At 49.6% G+C, this 23,663-nt stretch overlaps 1 protein-coding gene across 1 annotated transcript in view; it reads right to left on the bottom strand.

Moving 5' to 3' along the window:
* Positions 1 to 23,326, bottom strand: part of MTOR (mechanistic target of rapamycin kinase) — a 107,779-nt gene extending 84,453 nt beyond the window's left edge. Inside the window, exons 1-19 of the mRNA XM_080921177.1 lie at positions 23,237 to 23,326; positions 19,600 to 19,775; positions 18,912 to 19,020; positions 18,142 to 18,374; positions 17,359 to 17,559; positions 16,685 to 16,819; positions 13,034 to 13,309; positions 12,843 to 12,951; positions 9,772 to 9,958; positions 8,835 to 8,963; positions 7,977 to 8,221; positions 7,349 to 7,564; positions 6,560 to 6,765; positions 4,493 to 4,615; positions 3,733 to 3,822; positions 3,358 to 3,450; positions 2,517 to 2,651; positions 2,175 to 2,304; positions 701 to 951 (exon numbers count right to left, since the gene is read on the bottom strand). Of these exons, the coding sequence (XP_080777303.1) occupies positions 701 to 951; positions 2,175 to 2,304; positions 2,517 to 2,651; positions 3,358 to 3,450; positions 3,733 to 3,822; positions 4,493 to 4,615; positions 6,560 to 6,765; positions 7,349 to 7,564; positions 7,977 to 8,221; positions 8,835 to 8,963; positions 9,772 to 9,958; positions 12,843 to 12,951; positions 13,034 to 13,309; positions 16,685 to 16,819; positions 17,359 to 17,559; positions 18,142 to 18,374; positions 18,912 to 19,020; positions 19,600 to 19,761 (3,030 nt within the window). The 5' untranslated portion in view covers positions 19,762 to 19,775; positions 23,237 to 23,326. The remainder of the gene's footprint in view (positions 1 to 700; positions 952 to 2,174; positions 2,305 to 2,516; positions 2,652 to 3,357; positions 3,451 to 3,732; positions 3,823 to 4,492; positions 4,616 to 6,559; positions 6,766 to 7,348; positions 7,565 to 7,976; positions 8,222 to 8,834; positions 8,964 to 9,771; positions 9,959 to 12,842; positions 12,952 to 13,033; positions 13,310 to 16,684; positions 16,820 to 17,358; positions 17,560 to 18,141; positions 18,375 to 18,911; positions 19,021 to 19,599; positions 19,776 to 23,236) is intronic.
* Between the last annotated feature and the right edge of the window lie 337 nt (positions 23,327 to 23,663).

Here is a 23,663-nt window from a genome sequence, read left to right as displayed (position 1 = left end):
ATAGTATTGATGTGTGATTCTGCCTTGCGTTCCTCAGCTACCAGGGAGGCTGAAGCAAGAGGACTCCAAGTTTAAGGCTGACTTGGGCTCAGAGCTCAAAGCCAGCTTACAGAATTTACTGAGATCTTATCTGAGAAGAAAGGGTGAGGGATACAGCCAGAGGTGGAGTCCTTGCCTAGCTTGGGGCAGAAAAGATGGCTCAGTGGATACGTGCACACTTTTGCCAAAGTACCCATGTTCGATTCGAAGCACCCCATCAGGCTCCCAACAGCCTTTAGCTCCAGTTCCAAGGGTAAATGCCCTGGCCTCTATGAGCACGTGTACACACCATCACACAGACACCCACATCTACACACAATTAAAATTATAAAAATAAACCTTAAAAACAAACAGAAGGACAACAAAAACTCAGCCTTATTTACACCTAGCCATGAGAAGCACGCAGAAATCTGGATGCAGTTCCTTGCACAGCTGAACCTACAGTACTGAGAACAATGCTGTTCCTTCTGTTCATCATCTAGCGCTCCTGTGGGTGAAGTAGACAAATGGACAGACCCAGTTACACACTTAGGTACAGAAGGCAAGGGAGGAGGCAGTGCTCTCGGTGCAAGCCAAGCGTGGTGTTAGGAAGCCGCAGTACAGACAGGTCTGCATGTGTGGTGCAGAGCAGGGGCGCGCAGGGAAGGGGTTAAGTACTTACTTCCCGGATGGCCCCATCACAGACTCGGATGACATTAAGGAACGTGGGCATGACCTGGGGCAGGAACTGCACACACTTGAGCCCCAGGGACTTGAAGATGAAGGTGATGGCCTGAACCACCATGGTGTGGTGGTGAGAGAGGGACTGATCTCGGAAGATCCGCATCAAGGCCACCATGGACACAGCGGGGTAGAACTCGTCCAGGGGCAGGTTTCCCATGTTGACCAGCATCTCACTGGTGCTGTAGTCAGCTAGGACAAGGTGACAAAGAGATCATAAGTACTGGTGACAGGACTCTGATGAGAGGCTAAGCATGGCTAATAGCAAACAAAGCCCCTTCAGAGACATTAGCATGTATATGTTCTCTCTGCTACACTGCTGTGAATATGGAGCACGGGGGCTATTAGGAACAGATGAACAGGCTTTCCCTGTCAGGAGCAAAACTCATTCTAGCTTTTCTATTACCCAAACCACCAAAGCCTAAAACAGTACATGATGGGTTTTCTTTAAATTACTAGGTTTAACGTAGCTTTTCAGCATTACAGTTCACAACTTCATAGCTGGAACCATCAATAAAAATAATTACTCCTCCGAATGAAAGTAAAGGGAATTAAATTAGGCAGACATCTGTTCCACAGCTGGCTAGTCCCACAGGGAATACAGACAAGTTAGCAGGCATATGCCATACCCTGAACAGCAAGGACTCTGTCCTGGGAATGAAGCCATGCAATGAGGAGGTAAGATGGATGTAGGGCAGGAGAGAGACTGGACGCAGGCACTGCTGAGGAACACAGGCACCTGGCCTAGGCTCTGCTCCTGATGGTCAAGGTGCAAAGGGTAAAGCGTGGTACACCCCCTTAATCCAGAAGGGAGAAGAACAAACAATCACACCGAGAGAGATTTTAGGGAACAACTAGTTTCATTTTGTTAAATCACACTCTGCTACAGCACTGGGGAGAGCCACTGCTGAACCTTCAACTCCATAAACAGGCTTTCCCCAGTGGACGGTGCTTGTCAAAGGGCAGTGGGTCTCTATTATCAGACTAGATGCAAAAAAGAGAGGGCACAGGCTTATGGGGACTACTGGTCTTTCTATGTCCTGATTTCCCTCAAATAAAAAGAGAAGACAAGAGTATCTTCCCCTTCCACGAGGGCCAGGGAATAAAAGAAAAATAAATAAATAAATAAATAAATAAAGAAGAAGTACTAATAACGTGACAGGTGGCAGCGGTGTCAGGCTGATTCCTACCTCTCACGGCAGTCAAAGGTGATCGAGACTTAACCCTACAAAGACCCTGGGCAGACACAGGACTTTGGATACATAGGGTGTAACATCCCTGTTAGACGCAGGGACAACAGGCACTTCATTCACAAGTTGCCAAGAGATTCAGTATCAGTTATCTGACCAACACTCATTCTAAAGGCCAGTAAGGGATGTGAGTCCAAGCTTGACAATACTCTCGCTCTAACTTACAGGAATCCTGACTTGACTTGGATTCTGACAGGCTGACAGCGGAAGCGTCCCGGGATTGGTCAATCATGCCGATGTTCACTTTGTGCTTGTAGGGATCCAAAGCCCCGAGGAGCCCTAACACTCGGATAGCCTGGGCAGGAAAGGAAGAAGATAAGCATTTACCCCAACATCCGATTCAATAGGATTCGAGGTACAACTCTCCTGTTCCACACTCCACACCTCCCACACAAATGATCATCCCATCAACAGCAGAGACAGACAGGAAGCCCCGCCCAGTATGGGGTGGGTTACTGCCATTACTTCCTCTCTCAAGTCCTTGCAGGCCAGGTGTCTGCTCTGTACCTCTCTCCGAGTGCCCTGGTTCTGCTCCGTCTTCAGGAAATTCAGCAGCACTTCTAGCAGAGTGGGGTACTTCCTGTAGGGCTCTACCACATAGCCAGTGCTGGCCACCAACTGTCCCAGGGTCCACAAAGCCACCTGAGTGGACAAAAGACCACATGCTTATTGAATCCGTACAAGAAAAGAAATCACAGGTATAGTTTCGTACTGAGAGGAAAATGAGATGTCAGAGCCAATTAGAAGACTGTTAAGTCACTGACTATGAACAGGAATCCTAGAGTCAGGACTCACAGACAGCTGATCTAGCATGAGCCTACAGTCACTGGATCAAAGGTAAAGAACAGAGCAGGAGTTGTGGCTCCCACTGTACTCTCTGCAGCAGGGAGGCTCAAGTTGGAGGGCTGCCTTAGTCCAGTTCTAACTGCACTGTAAGGAACTTGACTTACTTGTTGACTACGGAGTGAGACGCTGCCTCAAAAATCAAAGAAAAAAAAACCATACAGAATGTTCTCACATTTCTCAGAGGAAATGTGGTTCTTTCATATCCCGAACGACTACTAGGAGCTACGAAAGGAAGTTAAGACTGTCTTCGTTCTGGACTACTCCTCTAATCACCTCCAGCAGCTGGGCGGGCGAGGGAAGCTGTCTGCCTCCACAAGCAGTGTCCAAGCCTCCTCCCTCAGGAGCCGGGCTCCGACCGTGCATTCTCCTCCATGCAGAGGAGAGGGATGCTCAGCCTGGATCCGAGCTGCAGGTCGGGAGAAGAGCCAAAGCGTATTCCGAGAACGACCTGTGCCAGCGGTCCCCTGGGCCTGCAGCCCAGGCAGGCAGCAGTGGCACTCACCTGCCGCTTGGCCAGCAGAGAGGAGTCCTGGAGCATGTCCATGATGATGACGAAGAGCTCGTCCACCCACTTTCTCATCTCCAGGCCGCTAACCTGCAAAACCAGAAGACAGTGGCAGAGGGTGGACACTGTGAGACAAAGACACTGCTTTAGGAGGGGTGTGGTGGCTCACACCCAGAAGTCCAAATACTCTAGAAGTTGAGGCAGGAGGAGTTCTGTGAGTTTGAGGCCAGCCTGGGCAGCAGTGAGACACTGCTTCTAAATGAAAATAAGAACAAACAAAAACAGAAAAGGGGACGGAGAGAAAAGCAGTGCTCTGCCTTTCTCCAGGCTAAAGAGCGCCTTCCACCTGTGGAAGGCCAGCTGCTCCCTCACCTGAGCCAGTTCTCCTATAGTGGCCAACACGTTATTGATCACGCCCGGGTTTGGGTCAGGGTCTGGATCTTTCAGTTTCAAAATTAAAGCCTACAGAAGAAGGTATGAGAAAATGAGTGTGGACAGGAATCTGTAGGAGAGCTATCTAACCCCTAGAGGGCAGCACGCCTCCCAAGTACACACAAAGTTCTGGGTTCAATCCCAAACACCAGAAAACAAAACAAAAACCCTAAGACCCTTTAGGTCATATGTAAGTTACTTCTAGGCTTTGTGAACATAGGAGACTCTGAACTGTGGATTTCCAATCTTTTCTTGAACCCACACAGAACCCAACGTCTATGCCCCAGGCAGCAGCACAGTTTAAAAACGTTTCTCATGTGCCCTTTCACCTCTGCCTGCCTACCATTCCTCCAGATGCATGTTAGACACAGAAAACTTCACATGAATACCATGTTCCCATCTGAAGCTGTGTCCGTTTGTAAAGCTCGTTTCCTCACGTGGGAAAGTGCCCACGCTATTTACCCACTTCCCTTTTCCAAGCCCATCTGGGGGGCCTGAAGCATGAAGGGGACTCTTTCCTGCAACTGGTGAAGTTCCTGGCACTAACTCAAGGTGCTATGAGTGGCCCTTGTCCCAAGCCTGGACCAGAGAAGTGATCCACTTGGTTCAGTGTGGCAGTGCTGAAGCACTCCTCCCCTTTCCCCTCCCCCTCCCTCAGACGGAGGGTGAGAATCCCACTCTGCCACCTCTTGTGCTTTACCTTCAGGATAGGCTCCATATAGGGGCGGATGAGGCGGGGGGCATTGGAGACCAGGTGCCCCAGCATGCGGGCACTCTGCTCCTTGATTCTCCCAATGCCACTGTGTTCCAGCTCTGTCAAAATCTGTAGGGAAAAAAGGTAACCCGCTATGGCAGAGGACAGCACAGAGAGAACCGTGTAAGAAAAGTACATGTGTCAGCAGTTGAGGAAAGAAGCAGGCTTGCAGTGGACACTCAGTGAGCATGAGGACCTCCCAACAGCCTTGGCTGTCACAGTAGTAAGAAGCCCTGCAGTAATGGAGAAGAAACACCAGTCAGAGCTGAGACTTTGGTTTCCCAGACAAAGGACTAAAGACCCCTGAGGAAAAACCTCTGTCCAGACACAAAATTACCAAGAGTCTCTATAAGTAACGTCAGAGAAATCAAAAGACTGCAAAACAGCTGTGAGACAGAAAGGAGAGCCGGATTTCCACAGGTGACCCAGACATGAAGGCAGTGCTTGGAATCCTGTCTTAACCACTACTCAACAGAGCTGCTGGGCCTGTTCCCACACCCCTAAAACACTACATATCAGAGTAATAAGCTCAAGGTCAAGTAGACACTACAACATACTCGGGCTTCTGGGTACAGCCGAGGAAAAGAAACGTAAGCACACTTGAAATAGACACCACAAAGCCCAATTAGATAGGGGTCCGGCGGAATTAAGACCTTTGTCTTAGCTGCTGACTTGGTAACTGATTTCCTGTTTCCTCCAGTCACACAAGACAGCAGGTAAAGAAATTAGCGATACATGAACAACTGTGTGAGGTGCTGGCTGGCTGCAGGGAACGTGTCCCAGGAAGCAGAGGACAACTAGCAGATGTGCAGGCCAGGCTAGTGTCAGTCATTCATACACTGTGACATCCACCAGTGCCCAGTGCCCAGCCCTCAGGGAAAGGCCAAGTCACTCAATGAAGACACACATTTCAATTTGGGACGATCCACATCAAAACTATATTTTCCCCTTATTTCAGAGTTTAAAGGCCACAGATAAAGTTCAGTAGTAGCATTTTCCAAATACATACAAGGCCCTGGTTTTCAATTCCCTTGCATAGTATATAATAAATATTTGCAAAATTCTTAGTTCTTTATTTTCAAGTTTCAAGGGTTAAGTTCAGCACATGGTCGACTTATGTGATGGAATTTCACATCCTCCAACATCAGGACGGAGTTGGCCTGCTGGCTGAGTATGACAGAAGCTGCACCTAGCTTGTTCATTGACACACTGCTAGCACACAGCACTGTGGGCAGGTGAGCATCAAGTCCTGACTGGATGAACAAACCCATGTTCTCATCAGGAGGTATTTCCATGCCAGACTCAGCACAGTCTGAACTGGTAGGCTCAGTAGTGGCTGTTTTTGCAGCAGCAAACATCAAATAAATACCACTTTTCTAGGGTGAGTTGCATATATGGGCCTTCTGTGCTTAAGTTCTTCCCGTGTTATGCAACCTGTCTACTTCAAAAGAGGCAGGAGGACATAGCAATGCAGGAGGATTGGAACAGGCACTGTTCACAGGAATCCAAGGAACATACAGTGAAGACAAAAACCCAGGATCCAGATTGCAGCAGAAAGGCCAACCTGAATCTCTCTAGAGAGCTCAGACATCTCACATTACTTAAGAATAAATGCCAGTGACCCCTGATCAAGTGCAGTGGCTCAGGATGGTGCAAGATCACGCCATGTTAAGATGGGCAGCCCTTCTGCTTGTCTAGTAGTAGCAAGAATATGACAAGCAGGAGCCCCGAGACTGCTGCGGCAGACACAGTGAGAGCTAAGACACTGGGTCGCTGGAAACTTGCCACAGAGACAGACAAGCTGCCTGAGAGGTGAGTCTGGAACCAAAAAGCACCTCACACCATGCTGATGACAGGCTCACACTCAGACTGTAACCCACAGCTGGGAAATATGTACTCTTAGTGCAAACATGACGTGGTAAGGTGTTTCTGTCTTTCCTCCCTCCCTGTCCTCAGTGCTTCCTTCTTAGCTCACTGTGGAGGTCTTCCCCTCACTGCCTGTCATCCCATTACCTGGATGAGCATCTTGCGCAGGAAAGGCATGACAAAGGCTGGGTTCATGCTACTGAGTCGGCCCACAGTGCAGATGGCCAGCTCTCGAATCTCAAAGACCTGGTCATTCAGAGCCACAAACAGAGCTTGTAAGTTTTCTGCTTGGGCCAGGTGGGCATCAAAGCGCTCATCCAGGGATGCCAAGACACAGTAGCGGATATCAGGATCTGCAAGAGCAAACAAGTCTTTGAATACCTCTTCAGGGTCCCATCCCTCCAGCCTATTCCCAGTGTCTACCTCCATAGCTGTGACCTTTGTGTGGCGCCTCAACCCTCCTAACACCACAACACTTTAATACAGCTCATGATACAGCTCATGTTATGGTAACCCCCAACCACAAGATTATTTTTGATGCTACTTCATAACTGTAATTTTGCTACTGTTATGAACTATAGTGTAAATGCCTGTTTTCTGTTGGTCTTAGGTGACCCCTGTGAAAGGGCGACCCCTGTGAATGGGTTGTTTGATCCTGAACGTGGGGATTGTGACCCACAGGTTGAGAACTACTGTGAAACGAGTGGGAGAACCCCGAAACACCTTTTCCACCTAATCTTTTGTTCCCTCGTTTAAAAAATTTATTTAGAGGAATAAAAGAGAAATGAAGTAAAAGTAGATTATCTTTTGCTAACAGGCTACAGGAGCCAGCCTAATGCCTTAGCAGAGATAAATTATTAACGTTGGTGGTCTCTACAGATCATGCAGAGACACCTCAAGCTCCAGGGTCCCAGGACTGCTCTGCCACAGACTTACCAGGATCTGTTATGCCAACCACAAGCAGCTTGCTGAGCACATCTGCCACCACTTGCACTGCCGTCTGGCTAACCACATGGGCATGGCCGCTGATGAGATGGATGGAGGGTGTGAGCAGGCGGGAGCAGGTGCGGGCTGCTTCCATGCGGATCTCCTTGTGCTCACTGTTCAGGAAATGATCTGCGCAGTGTCGGACGAACTGGGTCAGAGAGTGGCCTAGGTGCAAAGGAAAAGGAAGAGGAATGAACGCCGCTGCCAGGGGCAGGACTCCAAACTCAGCTGCACCACACATCACAGGAATGGGAACACCCAAAACCCCTGCCCAACATTCTAAAGCAGTAAATCCCCCTCCAGGTCAGCGGGACAGCGAGGAGGGGCGGAGTGCCATCCTGAGTCTTCACCTCTGATGTGTTGGTTTTCTGAAGCAATACATGCTTTTTAACACCATCTGCCCCAAACCTTTGCACAGGACAAAACACAGGCAGGAAAAGCCTGGAAAGGAGGGGCCACTGTGAGTCTAGTGCCCTCTTGTGAAGACTCTACAGATTCAGAATCTCGATGCCCTCATCCCTTTCTCAGGTCCACTACATCCCTTGACACCTCGGCAAGAGCCACTGTAATTTCTTACCTTCAAATTCAAAGCTGCCAAGGGTTCGAAGGGCAAGAGTGATGCTGGCCACGTCGCTGGCCTCAGGGAGGGTGGTGAGACCAGGGGAGGCCAGCTGGTGGGCCAGGCCTTTGGGCATGCCTGGATGCCGGAGGGGTTTGTGCATGAGGACCAAGGATAGCATCTTCAGAAGCCCATCCTGAATATCTTTCTTCAGCTGCGGAATCTGCCGGCTCAGGTCATAGAGCACAGCAGTGAGCGCAGGGCTGTGGAGAAGGAAAGCAGTAACCACGCGGCCAGGGCGAGGCAGATGTCACCAGGCAGCTTGGGCATCACACTGTCTGCCAGACAGTAGGACTGAGCCCTATTACTACTTAAGTTTCTTAAATGTTAAACAACCTTGGCCTCGTTTCAATTTGAGAATAATCTACACATTTCTAGTTTTCACCAGAGAGACCTTCTACAGTGCAGTTCAGCCACCAAAGACAGTCTCAGTTCATGCCCAGAGGCAGATGCAGAGCATCCTCCTAATTTCGTCAGGGAGGGAACGAAGGAAGATTTGGGAGGCTAACCAGACTTCCCAGGATTAACAGCAAAGGTCATGCGCGTGTACTAAACACTCTACGCCAGGCCTTGTGCTAAGGGCTCTCACTTAACCCTTACAACTATCCTGCACAGTATACACTGTTCTTTCTCAGATGAGAGAGCTGAAGAACTGAGCACACAGGAGCCAGTGATAAAACTGGGATTCATAACTGATCTGTGTGCTTAGCCTGAGCTAGCCTGCCTATCTCATTAATACGCAAATAACCTGCCTCCCCTCTCTTCTAAGCCAGACCCATCACTGACGCTGGGTGGCCACAGGCCTCTGGCACACACCTCAGGCCCACTGCCAACATGGGCTCCAGAAGCTCCTTGATGTCCTGCTGGATGCCTGGCCCCATGGCTCGAGCCAGCATGCTGATACATGTGAATACCGTGGCATCCACCTGCACGGTTTTCTGCCTCCTGCAAAGATACAGAATGCCTTTGTTAGACATAATGACTCTCATAATGTCCCACCTCAAAGCTACTCTGCGGGCAGGAGGACAAGTTATTTAGGCAGGGCTGGCCACAAATGAATGTGGAGATTATTGCAAAATTCTACAGGATCCAGCCCATCAGACACTGTGTACATGTATTTAAAAGACAGCTCCAGCAGATGGCAGTGTTGTGTCTTATGGGAGGGCTTTTTTCCTGAGTTCAGGAAGAGGTACCATACTACACATTGGGAAGCAAACCGAGTGGTGTGTTTATCGGGAACCCGAGGGTAATATATAGGTATCCCATGGAACAAATGTCTCCCTATAATGAGAGTGCTGGGTCTCAGAATGGGTGGCATCTGACTCCACCAGAGCAACCCTCTTAACAACATACATGGAAACGTAAAAGCTCAATGCCATTGACGCTGACTCCCCAGGATCACCCAGGCCTCTCATTTGGCAAGATGGCAGCGGCTTTGCTGTATTTTACTCAGTGGTGGAATGATGTGTTGCATGTCAGAGCTAAGGAAAAAGATGACCATCCAGCCAGGAGCTCCTTCACAAGCAGTCTATCAACAGAAGACTGAACACCAGAGAACAGAGCCAGCCTGGAGAATGCACTGCCCTCCAACATGCTCTCAAGGTGAGTCCCTGCCTCAGGTGGAGGGACTGTCCTCCACCTGCCGTGCCTCGGAGGTGACAATGTGTGGAATGGGCTTAAGCTGTATGAGTGGAAGCACTGTGTTCTCTTTCCACCTGAGCAGTCGCATGGTGAACTCCTAAGAGGTGCTCACTTGTGGGCAAAGTCCTTCGGAGGCAGGGCTGCTCGGATGATGTCAAGTACACGGGGCAGGTAGACCTTAAACTCGGACCTCACCGCCACAGAGAGCAGCCCTAGGGCCTGGAACGCTGCGGTCCGTTCCTTCTCCTTCTTGACACAGCTCAGGACATGGTTCATGGTGTCCTGGAGGTACTGGGTATCTGGTACAGACAAGAGCACAAGGCCAAGGTCAGTCCCTACCCAGCATTCAAATGACACTAAGAATTTAAAGAATAAACTTTTTCCCCCCCAAGACGGGGTTTCTCTATGTAGCAGCTCCTGCTGTCTTGGAACTCGCTTTGTATGCCAGGCTGGCCTTGAACTCCCTATATGCTAGGATTAAAGGTGTATGCAACCACACTCAGTTTTAAAGGATGAACTTTATAAGACATTTTAAACTTAGTAATCACTCCTCAAGTATGTCTTTTGGAAAGCATCATTAGTTGTCTCCATTAGTCGAATTCTTTAGTAATTATATTTGTGTGGGGTAGATGTGTTGAGGTTCTTGCCAATGAGCATGTGGAAGCTGGCTAACAACCGTGGAACAAGTTCTTTCCTTGCACCTTGTGGGTCCAGGGGTAACGCTCAGGTCACCAGGGCTAGTGTCGAGCACCTTTTCTGCTGAGCTTGCTGGACCCTCATTAGTACTACTCTGGGAAAAGATTACATGTTTTTCTTCAAAAACTGCTAAGGGGCCAGCACTTGAGAGGCAGAGGTTGGTGGATTTCTGTGAGTTCAAGACCAGCCTGATCTATATGAAGTTCCTGGACAGCCAGAGTTATAAGGTGACACCCCCCCCCCACACACACAAAGAGGCTGAAAAGATGAGGACCAAGTTCAATTTCCAACACCCACACAATGAATGGCTCACAACTGTCTGTCACTCCAGTTTTAGGGGATTTAAAACCCTCTTCTGGTTTCCACAGGTACTAGGCACTCATGTGGTGCACAGACTAACATGTGGGCAAAACACCTGGACACAAAAAAATAGATGCTCCTGGGCACCAGGAGCTGTTTTTTTTTTTTTTTTTGTTTGTTTTTGTTTTTTTGTTTTACTCCCTTCCCCATTTCAGAACAAAGGACTTTCCTGACTGCTGTCTCTGGTTCCTTCTCTGCCACTGATGCTGGCCCTCAGGCATGGTGGCAAGTCTTTACCATCTGTCTCAGAGGGTAATGCTCTGATGCTCGAGTTGTTATGCCCAGCTTGTGTTCTCTTTAGGTTTGGTTTGTAGGGTATTTTTGCTATTTCCAGACCCCTCACCTCACCTTTGGGAAGTTCAGGTGGTGAGTTTTAGCAGCATGTGCTTCAGCATGGAGGTACACAACTATGGTGACCCTCCAGACTGAGTGTCACTGATGTGCTTTAATGTGATGGTTAAGAAAGCAACAGGCCTTCATCAAGAGTAGCCTCTGTCTTTGTACCCTGCCGCTAGGCAGCCCCTGAGCACGCCCTGGTATGTTTCTACAGCATGCCAAAATTTGATCAAATTTGACCTACTTGTTAAATTTCTTTGGAACCAGAGACTTTGAGCCCTCAAGTTCTGCCGCCCAGAGGCGTGGCTGTTGCTGGGAAAGAGGGGAGCTGCTGGTGCCAGGCAGGCAGGAGGGACACTTCAGATCTTATGGCTGATCTTCACTCCATGTCTTCTGTGGCTCAGCAAGTCTTTGTGCCCACCTGGTCCTCAGCCACACACTGCACTTGTTAGCCCAGCCTGCTTCACACTATCTAGACCTCCCTGCACACTCACTTGGCTTGGGTGGCGTGCAAGAACCCATGCTGGAAACAGCACATGCTAAAGGTCAGGCTGACCTTCCCTGTCTACCATTAGTTCTGACTTGGTTCTGAAAGCTTACTAAACACAGGCATCATGCTACAGTGAAGTACAAAGAGACCTTTGAGACAAGGTCACACTCTCACCAAGTAGGAAGCCGGGCGGGGACATTAACTAAAATAGGCAACTAGAGTATTAGTATCATACGTAACTCCTCACTTCCAAAATGGATCGGAAGTAGCTCCAGGAGGCAGTAACACTATGATAATGGCTTCCACTGTGAACCTGGCACCATACAAGGTGCTCACGCACTCACATGCTATTCATTTTGGGAGGCAGGAATTATTATTTTCCTTTTCACAGAGGTCAATAACCTGTCCTCTTCTTTCTACATACTCTTTCTTTCCCTCCCCTACCTTCCTCTTCCCATCCCCTTTGAGGCCAGTGAATGCTCATCCAAGAGCCGAGGACTGTGATGGAAAGGAAAAATGTCTCTAGCCACACAGTCAGGAAGGCCTCACGGGAAGGCCTGATCTGTGCTCCCAGACCAGACAGCCACCAGCTACTGACCACTGAGGCCAGCACAGCATAGGGACCTCACCATCCACCACCTGTGGAACCGCCTCTTACTCACCCTCACTGCCTTCCTGACAGGCGATGCTTGGTGACCGGTCACCATGGAGGAAAGCAGATCACTAACCCTGCTCTACCCCAGACAGGTGCTGCTGATGGTATGGACCTGAAGTGCCCTTCTGTTGATCTCATTCTTGAGGCCCGGGCTGGATGTAAGCTTTAGATGCCCCCCCCCCAGCCTCCCAAAGTTTGTGGTGTGGATATGAACCATCACACCCAGCACAAGAAATTATGTTGGTGTCTACACATGATGACCTGGCCTAGAACTGATCTTCCATTGCACATTGATTATTTGTGTTGGTTTTTTTTTTTTTTTTTTTTTTTGAGACTGTTTCATATAGCCCAGGCTGGCCCCAAACTTGTTTTGTAATCAAGGATAGCACTGAATTCTTAATTCTTCTGCCTCTGCCTCCAGAGGCTGGAATTACCAGCGTGCCACCATGCCTGACTGTTAAGACACTTCCACTACTGCTAGGTCTCTTAAAAGAAACTGGAGAAACTGGACAGGAGGCAAAGGGACCAGAGGCTAGCCCTATGTCAGCATTGCTCCAATGAGAGGCAGACCTGACTCTCTGGACCACCGCCTGCATCCCTGTTTGAGATTCTTTTGAGAGGGAATGTCTTCAGAGGACAGCCTCACCTGTGAAGGCAGACGGTCGGAATGCAGCCAAGCGGGGCAAAAGATTAAGGATTGTCATTTGGATCAGTGAGTTCTTGCTGCTCCTGCATTTCAGCACCCACTGGCACACCTGAGAGAGCAAGGATACAGGGTTGGCCGAGGAGAGGGAGGTGTGGGCTTGGGGGAACAAGGAAGGCCCTTTTGCCATTTACCTGATCAAATTTCTCTTCCATTAAGTCTCTGCAACAGCGGCTTTCCACCAGAGTGGACTTGGTAGGGCTGGGGGAAGTCCCGAATCCCATCAGGCCTTGGTGGGAGCTGTACCCCAGCAGTCCCACCAAGGCGTTCGACTGCTGGGGCTGCACAGCCTGGAAGCTGGTGAAGGGGGTGATGTGCCGAGGCTTGGTCCCAAAGCCCATCAGGTCTTTGCAGTACTTGTCGTGCACCAGCTGCTGCTGCGTGATCTCCTCCATCTCTTCTCTCAGACGCTACGTGCGCAGGGGAGGAAAGAAAGGTCACTCTGCTTCTGAGAGGCTTTTGCCCTAGGCGCAGTGAGTGTACCGAGTAATCCACTGCCCAGCCCTGAGGAGTGGCTACCTGACAGTGGAGGGCCACTCTTCTCTGGACTACTACTTTCTAGAGCCTTAGAGGACTAGGTCCTGCTCTAACAGGCAGAAGACTACTTTTTACTGAGCAAGGTAAAAAGGTAAACAAAGTCTACCTTTCTTGGATAAAAATAGAAAGCCGAGCCGGCAGCCTGCCTGGAATTCCTACTACCGAGTATTTGCTGCTGTGCTCAGGAAGGCTGGATTGCAAACCGCTGCGAAGGTGAAGGTATATGCTGCCACCCGGCTAAGAACACCCTAACTTCTTCCCTGAAGCTGAGTAGAAACTCAGGCAAATCATTTTCTCAGAACGCCCGTCCTGGGCTGGTGTAGAACAAGGTGCCTGACATGCTGGTCTCTCTGCAGCTGAGGGAATCGACCGGCCTCTTCCTCCAATAGTCCCCAGCTCTTCTTGGCACAGACACTTGCATTTCCAGGAAGGCTCCAAGAGTCACCTCTGAGTCCTCATCTCATGTGACTATTTGCAGCATCTGATATGCTGATCCCTTGCGTGAGCCCCACTCTGTCCTGCTCCCGCCTCCCTGGTTGCTCCTCATTTGTCAACTTCAGGTTCCCAGACCCCACCTCTTCCCATCTACACCAGGTAGGTCATACGTGGTTCTCGCCCTGTCTCAGGACTTGAATTAGTGTCCACCCCATTCATTTCTCTTAACCAGATCTCTCCCTAAAACTACTCAGTAGGTCACTCACCTGGTCACTCAAGTGCTCAAGAAGCACCTTAAATTTAACACACTCAAAAATACCGGTTTCCTTGCCTGCTTCCATATCTTAGCACAAAGCAACTCCATTCTCACAGTTACAAAACCAGACACTCTGACTTCTCTTCCTTCTAATCTCAAATCTCAAATACAGAACCCAGCCCCTTCTTACACATCGACAGCTCCATGGAGAGCCACAAGAATCCCTGCCAAGATGGCCACGCTCCCCCTTTAAATGTATTAGTCTGCGTGTGCATGTGGTTAGAGGACAGCTGTGGGAGCTGGGAACTGAACTCAGCTCATCAGACCTCACAAGAGTCTTTTTACCTGCTGACTGGGACATGTGGCGGCTTTGCGGTTTCCTCTTAATAAAATTTAGAGCTTCAGCCCTTGACCCTCTAATAATCCCTTCTCAACACTGAGGCTCACATCAGTCAAAAGCCATGCCTACGGGCTAGGGAAACAGACAGCTCAGTCGGTAAAGTGCTCACTGCAAAAGCAGGAGGACCTCAGCTCAGAAGCCCGGCACCCATAGAGCAAGCGGGGCGTGGCTTCCCTCGGCTAGTGCTGGGGAGGTCACGACAGGAGCTCCAGATCACACTGGGCAGCTGGTCTTGCTGAACTGTTGAGCTCTAGGTTCAGTGAGAGACCTTGTAGAAAGTGCAGTTTTAAAGACACTCAACACCAACCTATAGCTTCCTCATTCCCATGTGTAAATGTGCGCATCTCTACACACAGGTAGATAAGGCAAAACTAAGAAGGTTTTTAAAAGTTATTCTTCTTTTTAAAATCTACAATTAGCATCCCAATGCACACAAAGGGGACTCAATGGCTTCCTGCACCCTGAGACCAGATGTTCCCGTAGCTTTTGCTCATCTGATCAGGCTCGGGGCATTCTCGCTACTCTGCCATGGCAGTGCACATGGGTCCACCAGCTGCCCAGAGTGTTCTCTCTTCCCTAGACACCGGCAAGGCTCTGCTTATCTCCCTCAGCCGTGTGCAGACAGCCATCTGGGCTCTCTCCACTCCACAGCACAGACACAGCTTGTCACAGTGTATCTCTATCTGCATGGGCTCTGTCTGCCTCTCCTCTAGAGTGTGACCCTTCCTGTTCAGTGCTCTTTGTTCTAGTCTTAGGGTTCTCTGTGGCTCCTGCACACTGGGTTCTGTTAACGATACCCGCTGAGTGAGAGAACACAGGATGAAGTTATCACCCTGTTTTAGGAGGTTCTTTATAGTTCACAAAGCGCCTCTGTGAGAACCATGCCACGTAGTACCAACATCTTTATGTGTTAGGTGACATTCTTGTTTCACCAGAAGGAAACCAAAGCCCAGAACTACCTGGACTACAAGAGAACTCAGAGTGCTACCATTTACACCACGTCCCAGGAAGTGGGCCGCTCTGGGCACTTTAGTGCATTTAGAAACATCTCAAATCCAGAAAAATGGGGAAAGCACCATGAAAGGAAGGAGCAGGAGGCTTGTGAGTCACACAGCAGACACAGGTGGAGCCAAACACCCACTATTACTCTCTCCATGTGATTACCAACCAACCACTGTCAGGGAACCCAGCGGTGAACTTCCACACAACAGACCCTCACAGGAAGTCTCACAGATGGGAGTTTTCCTCCAACATCTGAATCCTTTTTCCTCAGCAAGCATCTGTGTTCACTACCTCTAACTGAAGCCAGCCAAACTATTCCAGGGGCCTTCTGTGGCAGCCACCAGAATGTGACCTCAGCCACAGGAGCCTAACCGATCAAGAGGCCCTGGTGCTGCTCAGAGTTCCATCCCCAGCCCTGTGCCATGGACACAGGGATTGCTCATAGCCAACAACAGAAGGCAGATGTTGTAGCCTGCCTGCTCCTGGGTGACACAAGCCTGCTCTGATGGCCCACGTTGGTTTAAGAACCTCATAGTGGTTTCACATGAAGACAAAGAGACATGCAGTGCCGCTTCTCTTTTGAGCATTCAGGCCTTCCTGTGTTCTCTCATAGGCTGCAAATCCTTCCACCTTTAAGCTGACTAAACAACACTTAACTCCCTGACCTCATTCCCACCTCTCCACACATCTGTTCCCACAAACAGCCAGAGGTGTCAGAAATCCATAGCCCCCCATGATTCCCACATGCACACCACGAATATCAGTGCTGCAAGTAGAAAACACTGCTGACCACAAACAGTAAGCATATTAACTGGGCCCCACTTCTGACACCGTCTCCCCCTTTTCCTTTGCTCACAATACCCCAGCCATCCTCCCACATCACACTCTCTCCCACCTCAAAACCTCTTACCTAGAACACAGTTCCCAGCCTCACTCACAACCTGCAGCCCCACTCAGACGCACCACTTTAGGGAGGGCATCCCTGATCCTCCGTTTACCCTTCCAACCCCAGACCCATCTTACCGCCTGCTTCATGGTTCACAGGACTTTCTGGTACCTGAAACGATCTAGTCTGTTGACCCGAGAGGACAGGGCCTTCCCTGCCTGCTCATAGGCAGGCACAGGAGCCTAGGCTCCCCAGACGCAGTTCCTCACCTCTCCTTCCATGCTGCTGATTCGGACCAGCTCGTTGAGGATGAGCAAGGCCCCGTGGATTCGGTCATCTCGATTCATACCCTTCTCTTTGGCCAGGGTCTCATCAAAACCTTTCTCTGCTTCTTCAAACGTGTGCTAAGTATAGAGAATGCCTTTATTACCTAGTGTTCAAGGTAGAAAACACAGGCTTGCCTTCTCTATCCAGAGGTTTGGTGGCACCCAGTGCCTGTTGGTGCCTTGTGCCAACATCAATACTGACATGGTCAATTATCAACCTTTAAAAGACACGTCCGGAGGCTGGGCCTGTAGTTCAGTTGGCAGTGCTTACCTAACACACACAAAGCTCTGGGTTCAAGACCCAGCATGGCATAGAACTGGACGTGGTGGTCTATGTCCATAATGTCAGCACTAAGGACACAGACAGACGCTGGGATTAGAGGTATGTCACCACAGCTAGAGGCCTCTAACTGCAGTCTAAATGCCACACTTTTATTCTTAGAGATGCATGAAACAATGGTGTGACTACCACTGTCTCTGTACTAAGAGAGCACAATACAGTGACTACGGATTCACAGTGAACAGAAGAAAGCTGTGCCAGGCCCTGCTCTGTGCCCAGCTTTGACTCTTGATGACACCGTGCTTTGCCAGCAGCTACTGTGGAGCCACCTCCTCACCCTGTACCACTGAGGCTTCTGCATCTCCTTCGGCTCCCGCTGCGTGGTGAGAATCAGACAAGCACGAAGGGCAGCCACAGCTCCTTCCCGGATGGCCTGCTTGGGGTCCCACACAGCCACAAAAATGTTGTCAAAGAAGGGCTGAACTTGCTGGAAGAAGAAGGTGGGGACGCTGATGGCCAGCTCACGGAGAACAAGGACCTGGGAGGGAAGGGCAAACAGAACTCTTAACTCCTAGCAGGACTTTTGTTCTCTTAGGACACTCCCGTCATCCTAAAGCATCTCCCTAAAGGAAAAACGAAGCCCGGCCCCAGGAGAGGTAAAGGAAGCCCAACCAAGCATCTCATGCTTCGCACAGAATGCTGACACCATCTAGACACTCAGGACAGGCAGGAGCCTGATTCTTAAACACCGAACTAACAAACAAGCGGAGAACCATGCCTGCCATCCAGTACAGTCAATAAAGAGCTACTGGACGAAAACATGATGTTCAATTTTGTTAATACTTTCATTTCAGGGAAGACTAGTGCCTTCAGCTAAAGCAGCCAAGCTACAAAGTTGTGACTGACAGAGCCAGTAACCAGGGTTGATGCTTGTGCTCGTTCCCTGAAACCAACCGGGAAGCAGCTGGGAATGCCACCACGCTGAGGCGCCACTATCAGGGCTTTTCCCCACCTCACAGCCTGGAATCCTTCTCCCAGGACAAGCTGCAGAAGGAAGCATCACACAGAGCGAGGCCCCACTGCTCCCAGCCCTGGCTGGCTCCGTCCCGTGGGTACTCACCGCTGCGTGTCTCCGGCCCTCATTTCGGTCGGCACCCAGCCACTCCAAGGCCCGCTTCACTTCAAACTCCACATACTCTGCAGTGAAAGTGTCCCCAGCCATAGCAAGGCGGCCAATGGCTTTAGATGCCATTTCCATGACAACTGGGTCACTTGAGGGAAGGAGGTTCCGAAGGTAGTTGGCAAATCTGCCAATTCTGGTGGAATTCCCACCTTCCACTCCTATGAGGCTGGCTGGAAAAGAAAGCAAAGGTGACCATGTTGCGTGCTCTGGAATGCACGAGGCCTTACCCTGCTCTCAGTACATTTCTATATGGAAGAAGGCAGTTTTTCATTTGAACCAGCAGATTGGATTTTTGTTCTGGAACTATGTACTTATATCAAAATAATCCCATTTAATACTCTGTGTATCTCAATCTTAAGACCGAGCAACAATTCACAGGTCTTCTGGCCAATCCTTGGGCAAACAGCATGCATTTCTACTTTTGCATCCATGAGTCCCACTGTGTCAAATTCTGCTCTGCTCTGTGGCCAAACCTGCCAAAGGCCACCTAGGGTGGAAGAGTGAAAAGCTGGCTTCTAGCTTCGCCCTGGCAAACTGGCCACAGAAGTCACCAGTTCTGAGACTCAGTTGTCACATCTAACAGCGAGTTTTGCCTTAAAACTCATTTTGACTACAGAGGAACTGGATGCTACTCCTTTAACAAGCGCTGATGGAGGACGTAAGCACCGGTGTCCCTAACAGGTGCTGCTACCAGAGGCTGTCCTTACCAATGGCCAAGATGCCACCCTTCCTCTCATTGGCATCTGAGCTGGAAACCAGTTCAAAAATGTGATGGTTCAGCTGGTCATAGAAGCGAGTGGACTCCTCCTGACTCATCTGCAAGGGAAGATGTGCACAGAATAGATTTGTGTACCAGTACCCCTGGGAAGGCAGTAGGGAGCTGGTGCGTGAGATTCAGATGGAGCGGTGGCAGGCACAGGTCAAACCAAAGACAAGGCGATAGCCCATTTCCATAGCTTTAAAGGGAAGAACAACTAATCACATGACTCCTGTTTCTTTAACAACAGCTTACTGATTCTCTACTCTACAGCAGAGAGCAGCTTGTCTTAAAATAACCCTAACACCAGTGTGACACAGGTGAGTAGGTCAGTGGCTCTGACCTCAACTGTGGTCTGTTTGGGAAGTTTTCAGACTTATCAACTCTCCAGATCTATCCCAACCACTGTGCAAGACAGAGGACCAAAGGGCTGATGATAGGAAAAAAAATTCATACAAAATAAACAGCTGACCCGAGACCATACACACAAACAATATTCCAGAAATGTGCAATTGCTGCAAAGGAATGAAAGCCAGTGTCTTCTCAAATACTGAGCTACAGTGGCAATCTAAACCAGAGATGGCACACCAGCCATGGTACCCTCAAGACCGACCCCAAACCACCTCTTGAAGACCAACCTCTCGGAGCTCCATGGTGACATAGTGCTGGAGCTCCTTGGCTGCTTTGGCCCTGGTCTCCTCATTCCGGCTCTTCAGTCCACTGGCGAACTGCTGCAGAACGCTCACGTTGCTAGATGTGGCAGCACTGGCGGTGGCCGCGGCAGGGCCTGTCCCAAGCATCTTGCCCTGGGGTTCTTTGGGGAAGAATGTCATTCAATATTGTTACAGGTTATTTGAACCTGTTTCTAGTGATGGTGTGGCTCAGCCCTTAGTATACACCTTTAAACCCTCTGGTTGGACACAGACATACTTAGTAGTGAGTAATACTACTGTACTTGGTTGGTGAAGTGAATACTTTTCAAGTACTAAAGTGAGTACTTTAATCCTAAACAATGAAGGTTAAGTTAGTGCGCAGAAGGAAGCACCCATGTTTGACAGTGATGTCTAATTGAGAGGCAGATAAAGTAACAAATCAGAGAAAGATCTGACAGAATAGGATATGCCCAACTCTCACGAGAAGAGAGGAAAGGGAATCTACTTTAGGGAGAGACAGACAGTATGGGAGGAAGAGCACAGTTCAGGAACACAGTAGAGTTCATGGAGACCACACAGCAGAGAGGGAAATGAGAGTTTCTCACAGACTGAAGAGAGAACGGGCAAGAGAACAGGGATGAGCCAGAGGATTAGAAAACATTGCTAGCCTTAGTTCAGGAGAGGCTGAGAGAAGCCAGATCGAATCAGTCAGCTAGGAGAAGAGCTTCAGCCCCAACAGCTGAGTTGAACCAGCCAACCAGAGATCAGAAAGAGCTAGACTGAAAATATTCTAGGCCCAGATTAGATTGTATGAGGGTAGAAGCTTCCAGTACTAGACCAAGGTTAGCAAATGGAGGCAGTGAGCCTCACAGACAATACAGGCTATTGTAAGTGTTACTTCTATACATAAGGATTTTTCAAATTGAAGAAAATAATTTTCATTTATTTATTTGTGTGTGTGTACATGCACACGTGAGGTGAGAAGACAACTTGCAGGAGTTGTCTCTTCCCTCTATGTGGATCCCAGAGATAAAACTCAGGCTGTCAATCTTGGCAGCAAGCACCTTTGCCTACTTAGCCATCTTGCTGGCCCCATTAAAAAATCTTTTTCTTTCTTAAGTTAGTCTTATATCCCAGTGTGACCTTAAACTCACTCCAGCTGACAGCCTGGAACCACCTGCTTCCACCACCAAGCTGGGCCTTCAAGGGTGCTGGGATTCCAAGCTGAGCTCTGTGCACGCTGCAAGCATTCTATCAAAACTGAGCTCCATCCTCAGCCCCATACTTTAATATTCTATAAACTATATTAATAAATTTCTCTGTGGTCTTAACTCCTAACACAGATTTCCACTCATTCGTGCCAGGTACGGGACTCCAGAAACTACCTGGGCTTGAATCCCAAGGCAAAGTTACATTCCTTAAGGGAGACACTGAAGATCCCCCAGTTTCCATGGCACCTTAATAGAAGGAGTGAGCACCTAACCCATGGGTTAAGGTGAGGATTGACACGTTTAAGTGTTTCTGGAAGTGCAGCACACAGCTCTTCTCTGCCGTTATAACTACTGCAGATATGGCCTAAAGTCAGGCACCAGAAGCAGGGCGGTAGAGAGAGCGAAGGCAAGATTTCTCCCCTCCTCAGACTGCCATTTGCAGGAGTGTGTGGACTAGTCTACAGAAGCCTTACCCAACAGAAATATAATACAAGTCATGTAGGTAATTTTGTGCTGTTTTGTTTTACGTATGCATGTCTGTCTGAGTGTATACCACATATGTGCAGATGCCTTCGAAGCCCAGAAGAGGACGTCAGATCCCCGGAGGCAGGAGTCGCAGGCAGGTGTGATTGGTCTGACAAGAGCACTGGGAACCAACTGGGTCCACAGGACGAACAGCTCTTAAGTGCTGGGATATTGCCAGCCCCCATGTGATTTTAAGTTTTCTAATGGTCATATAGCTCAGACTCATTTTGGTGTTTTATGGATATAAAAACTTATCTCACTATCTTCCTTGTTCTTTTGAGGCCAAGCTTCTGAAATCTAGCATTCAACTCTCTCAGTCTGTATCCCTCAAACCTCACCAGCCACATGTGGCTGCAGGCTGGTGTACAGCGTGGGACAGCCGCAGACAGCACCGGCACCCGGCTCTTCTCATCCGTGGCTTTGGGACCTGTAGCGTCTACAAAGGGTGGGCAGAATATACGGGGGGCAGGGGGGGTGGGGAATGCCTCACTGAGGAAAGGAGCTTGCTGCTAAATCTGATGACCCAGTTTGATCCCTGGGACCAACAAGGTGAAGAAAAGAACTAACTCCTATAATTTGTCCTCACTTCCATGTGTACACCACGGCTTGCATAGCACCCCGTCAATAAATAACATGGAGAGACCCTTAGTTTGTGCTTCACATTAACAGGTTTCTTTTCCTTGTTGTTATTTGCTATGCGATAAAGTATAGCAACCATTTATGCTGTTTGACATTAAAAGCAAGGTAGGCAGGACTTAAATCATACAAAAGGATATATACCAGTAGCGCACCATTTCATATAACACACACACACACACACACACACACACACACACGCCTTACAGGAAGTGGCAACACAAACTGTGAGTTAAACGCCATCACTCATTTTTCAATTATGTGCTGTTTGTTCCTTCAATAAGTTTACAATCCAGGGAGACATAAAGTGGCCATAGAAAAAATGGGGGGGGGGGGCAGCCCACTATGCCATGGCAACAGCATACACCTATCTTGCCCGATTATACTAAAAAACAAAAACAATTCCCGAAGCACTCTGGTTTTGAATGAAATCTGTAAGACACAGCCAAACGTGCACAGAAACCTGGGTTCAGTCCCCACCACCGCATAGCCAAGGAACGATGTCACACATCTTTAAGCCCAGCACTGAGGTAGAGGCAAGAAATTCAAGGTCATACTGGGGTTGGGGATAAACACAAAACACAATAAGTAAATAGTCTTGAAAAAGCTCTCAAACGCCACACTGCTGAGGGACTAAAACACTAGAAAGGGAACTGAACCTTTTTAGGGAGGAAGAAACCACCACTGAGTGTGTGTACGCACACGAGGCAGCGGGAAGGCGGCTGACTTGGACTTTCTAGTCTCATCACGTCAGTAACTGGACAGTCACTTGAAGGTTCTCCCACAAGCCAACTGCCCCGGGCTGGATTCAAAGTAACTATTTGTCACAAATCCCAAAGGTTTTGGTGACGCCCTAGGGGAATTCGAGTTGAAAGGTTAAAACGTGAAACGAGGGCGTGACCCTGAGGCCGACCCTGCGTGGGCGAGGAGGTATGGGGTCCCTGGCAGGTCTCCGTGGTAAAGTGCAGGGGGCTGAGCCCGAAACTGGAGCTCCCACGGACAGGCTCCACCGTCTGTAAGTGGGTCTGGAGTTCCAGGTCCTGGGACCGAAAAAGAGACCTAAATGCGCCACGGTAAGCCCGGAGTAGATCCCCTGGCCTAGGGGTATCCCCGAGGGCGCGGGGCTGGTGCTGGGGCGCTGTACGGTCCAGACAGGCGGCTTCCCGGGCCTCCCCCAGCACGGCCCACACTGGCCGTGAGTCTGGGCGTCCCGCCAGCCGCAGGAGCTCGACTCCAGGCCCCAGACTCACCGCGCGGCTTCGGCCACCGCCTCAGCTGCAGCCGCCTGAGCCGGTACCGCCGCTTCAGGCCCCCAGCCTCACCACCCGCCTTCCCCGCTGTCTTCTAGGCCCGGGAGGTGGGGAGGGCGGGATCTTAAGCCCTAAACCAATCAACGGGCCAACAACGCAGACAGGGAGGAACATCCACCAATAATAATGAAGAATTGGAGCTTTGGGACCGGCTTCTCGGGGGCGGGGATTGTTCAAATAGACAAAACACGCAACCAGTGGCAAGCAAAAGGAGGCTAAGGCGTATTCCGGAGAGCCAATCATTCGTGAGTTGACTTCGGTCACTTCCACACACACACATCCGGTACGTCGCTACTACGAGTCCGGTCCATACTCGTGACCGTGTGGAGCCAGGGTTTGGTACCTTGAGAACTTGTTGAGGCAGAGG

Source organism: Micromys minutus, assembly GCF_963924665.1.
Source record: "Micromys minutus genome assembly, chromosome: 9".
Taxonomy (NCBI): Eukaryota; Metazoa; Chordata; class Mammalia; order Rodentia; family Muridae; genus Micromys; species Micromys minutus.
This window is presented reverse-complemented; position numbering and strand designations above follow the sequence as displayed.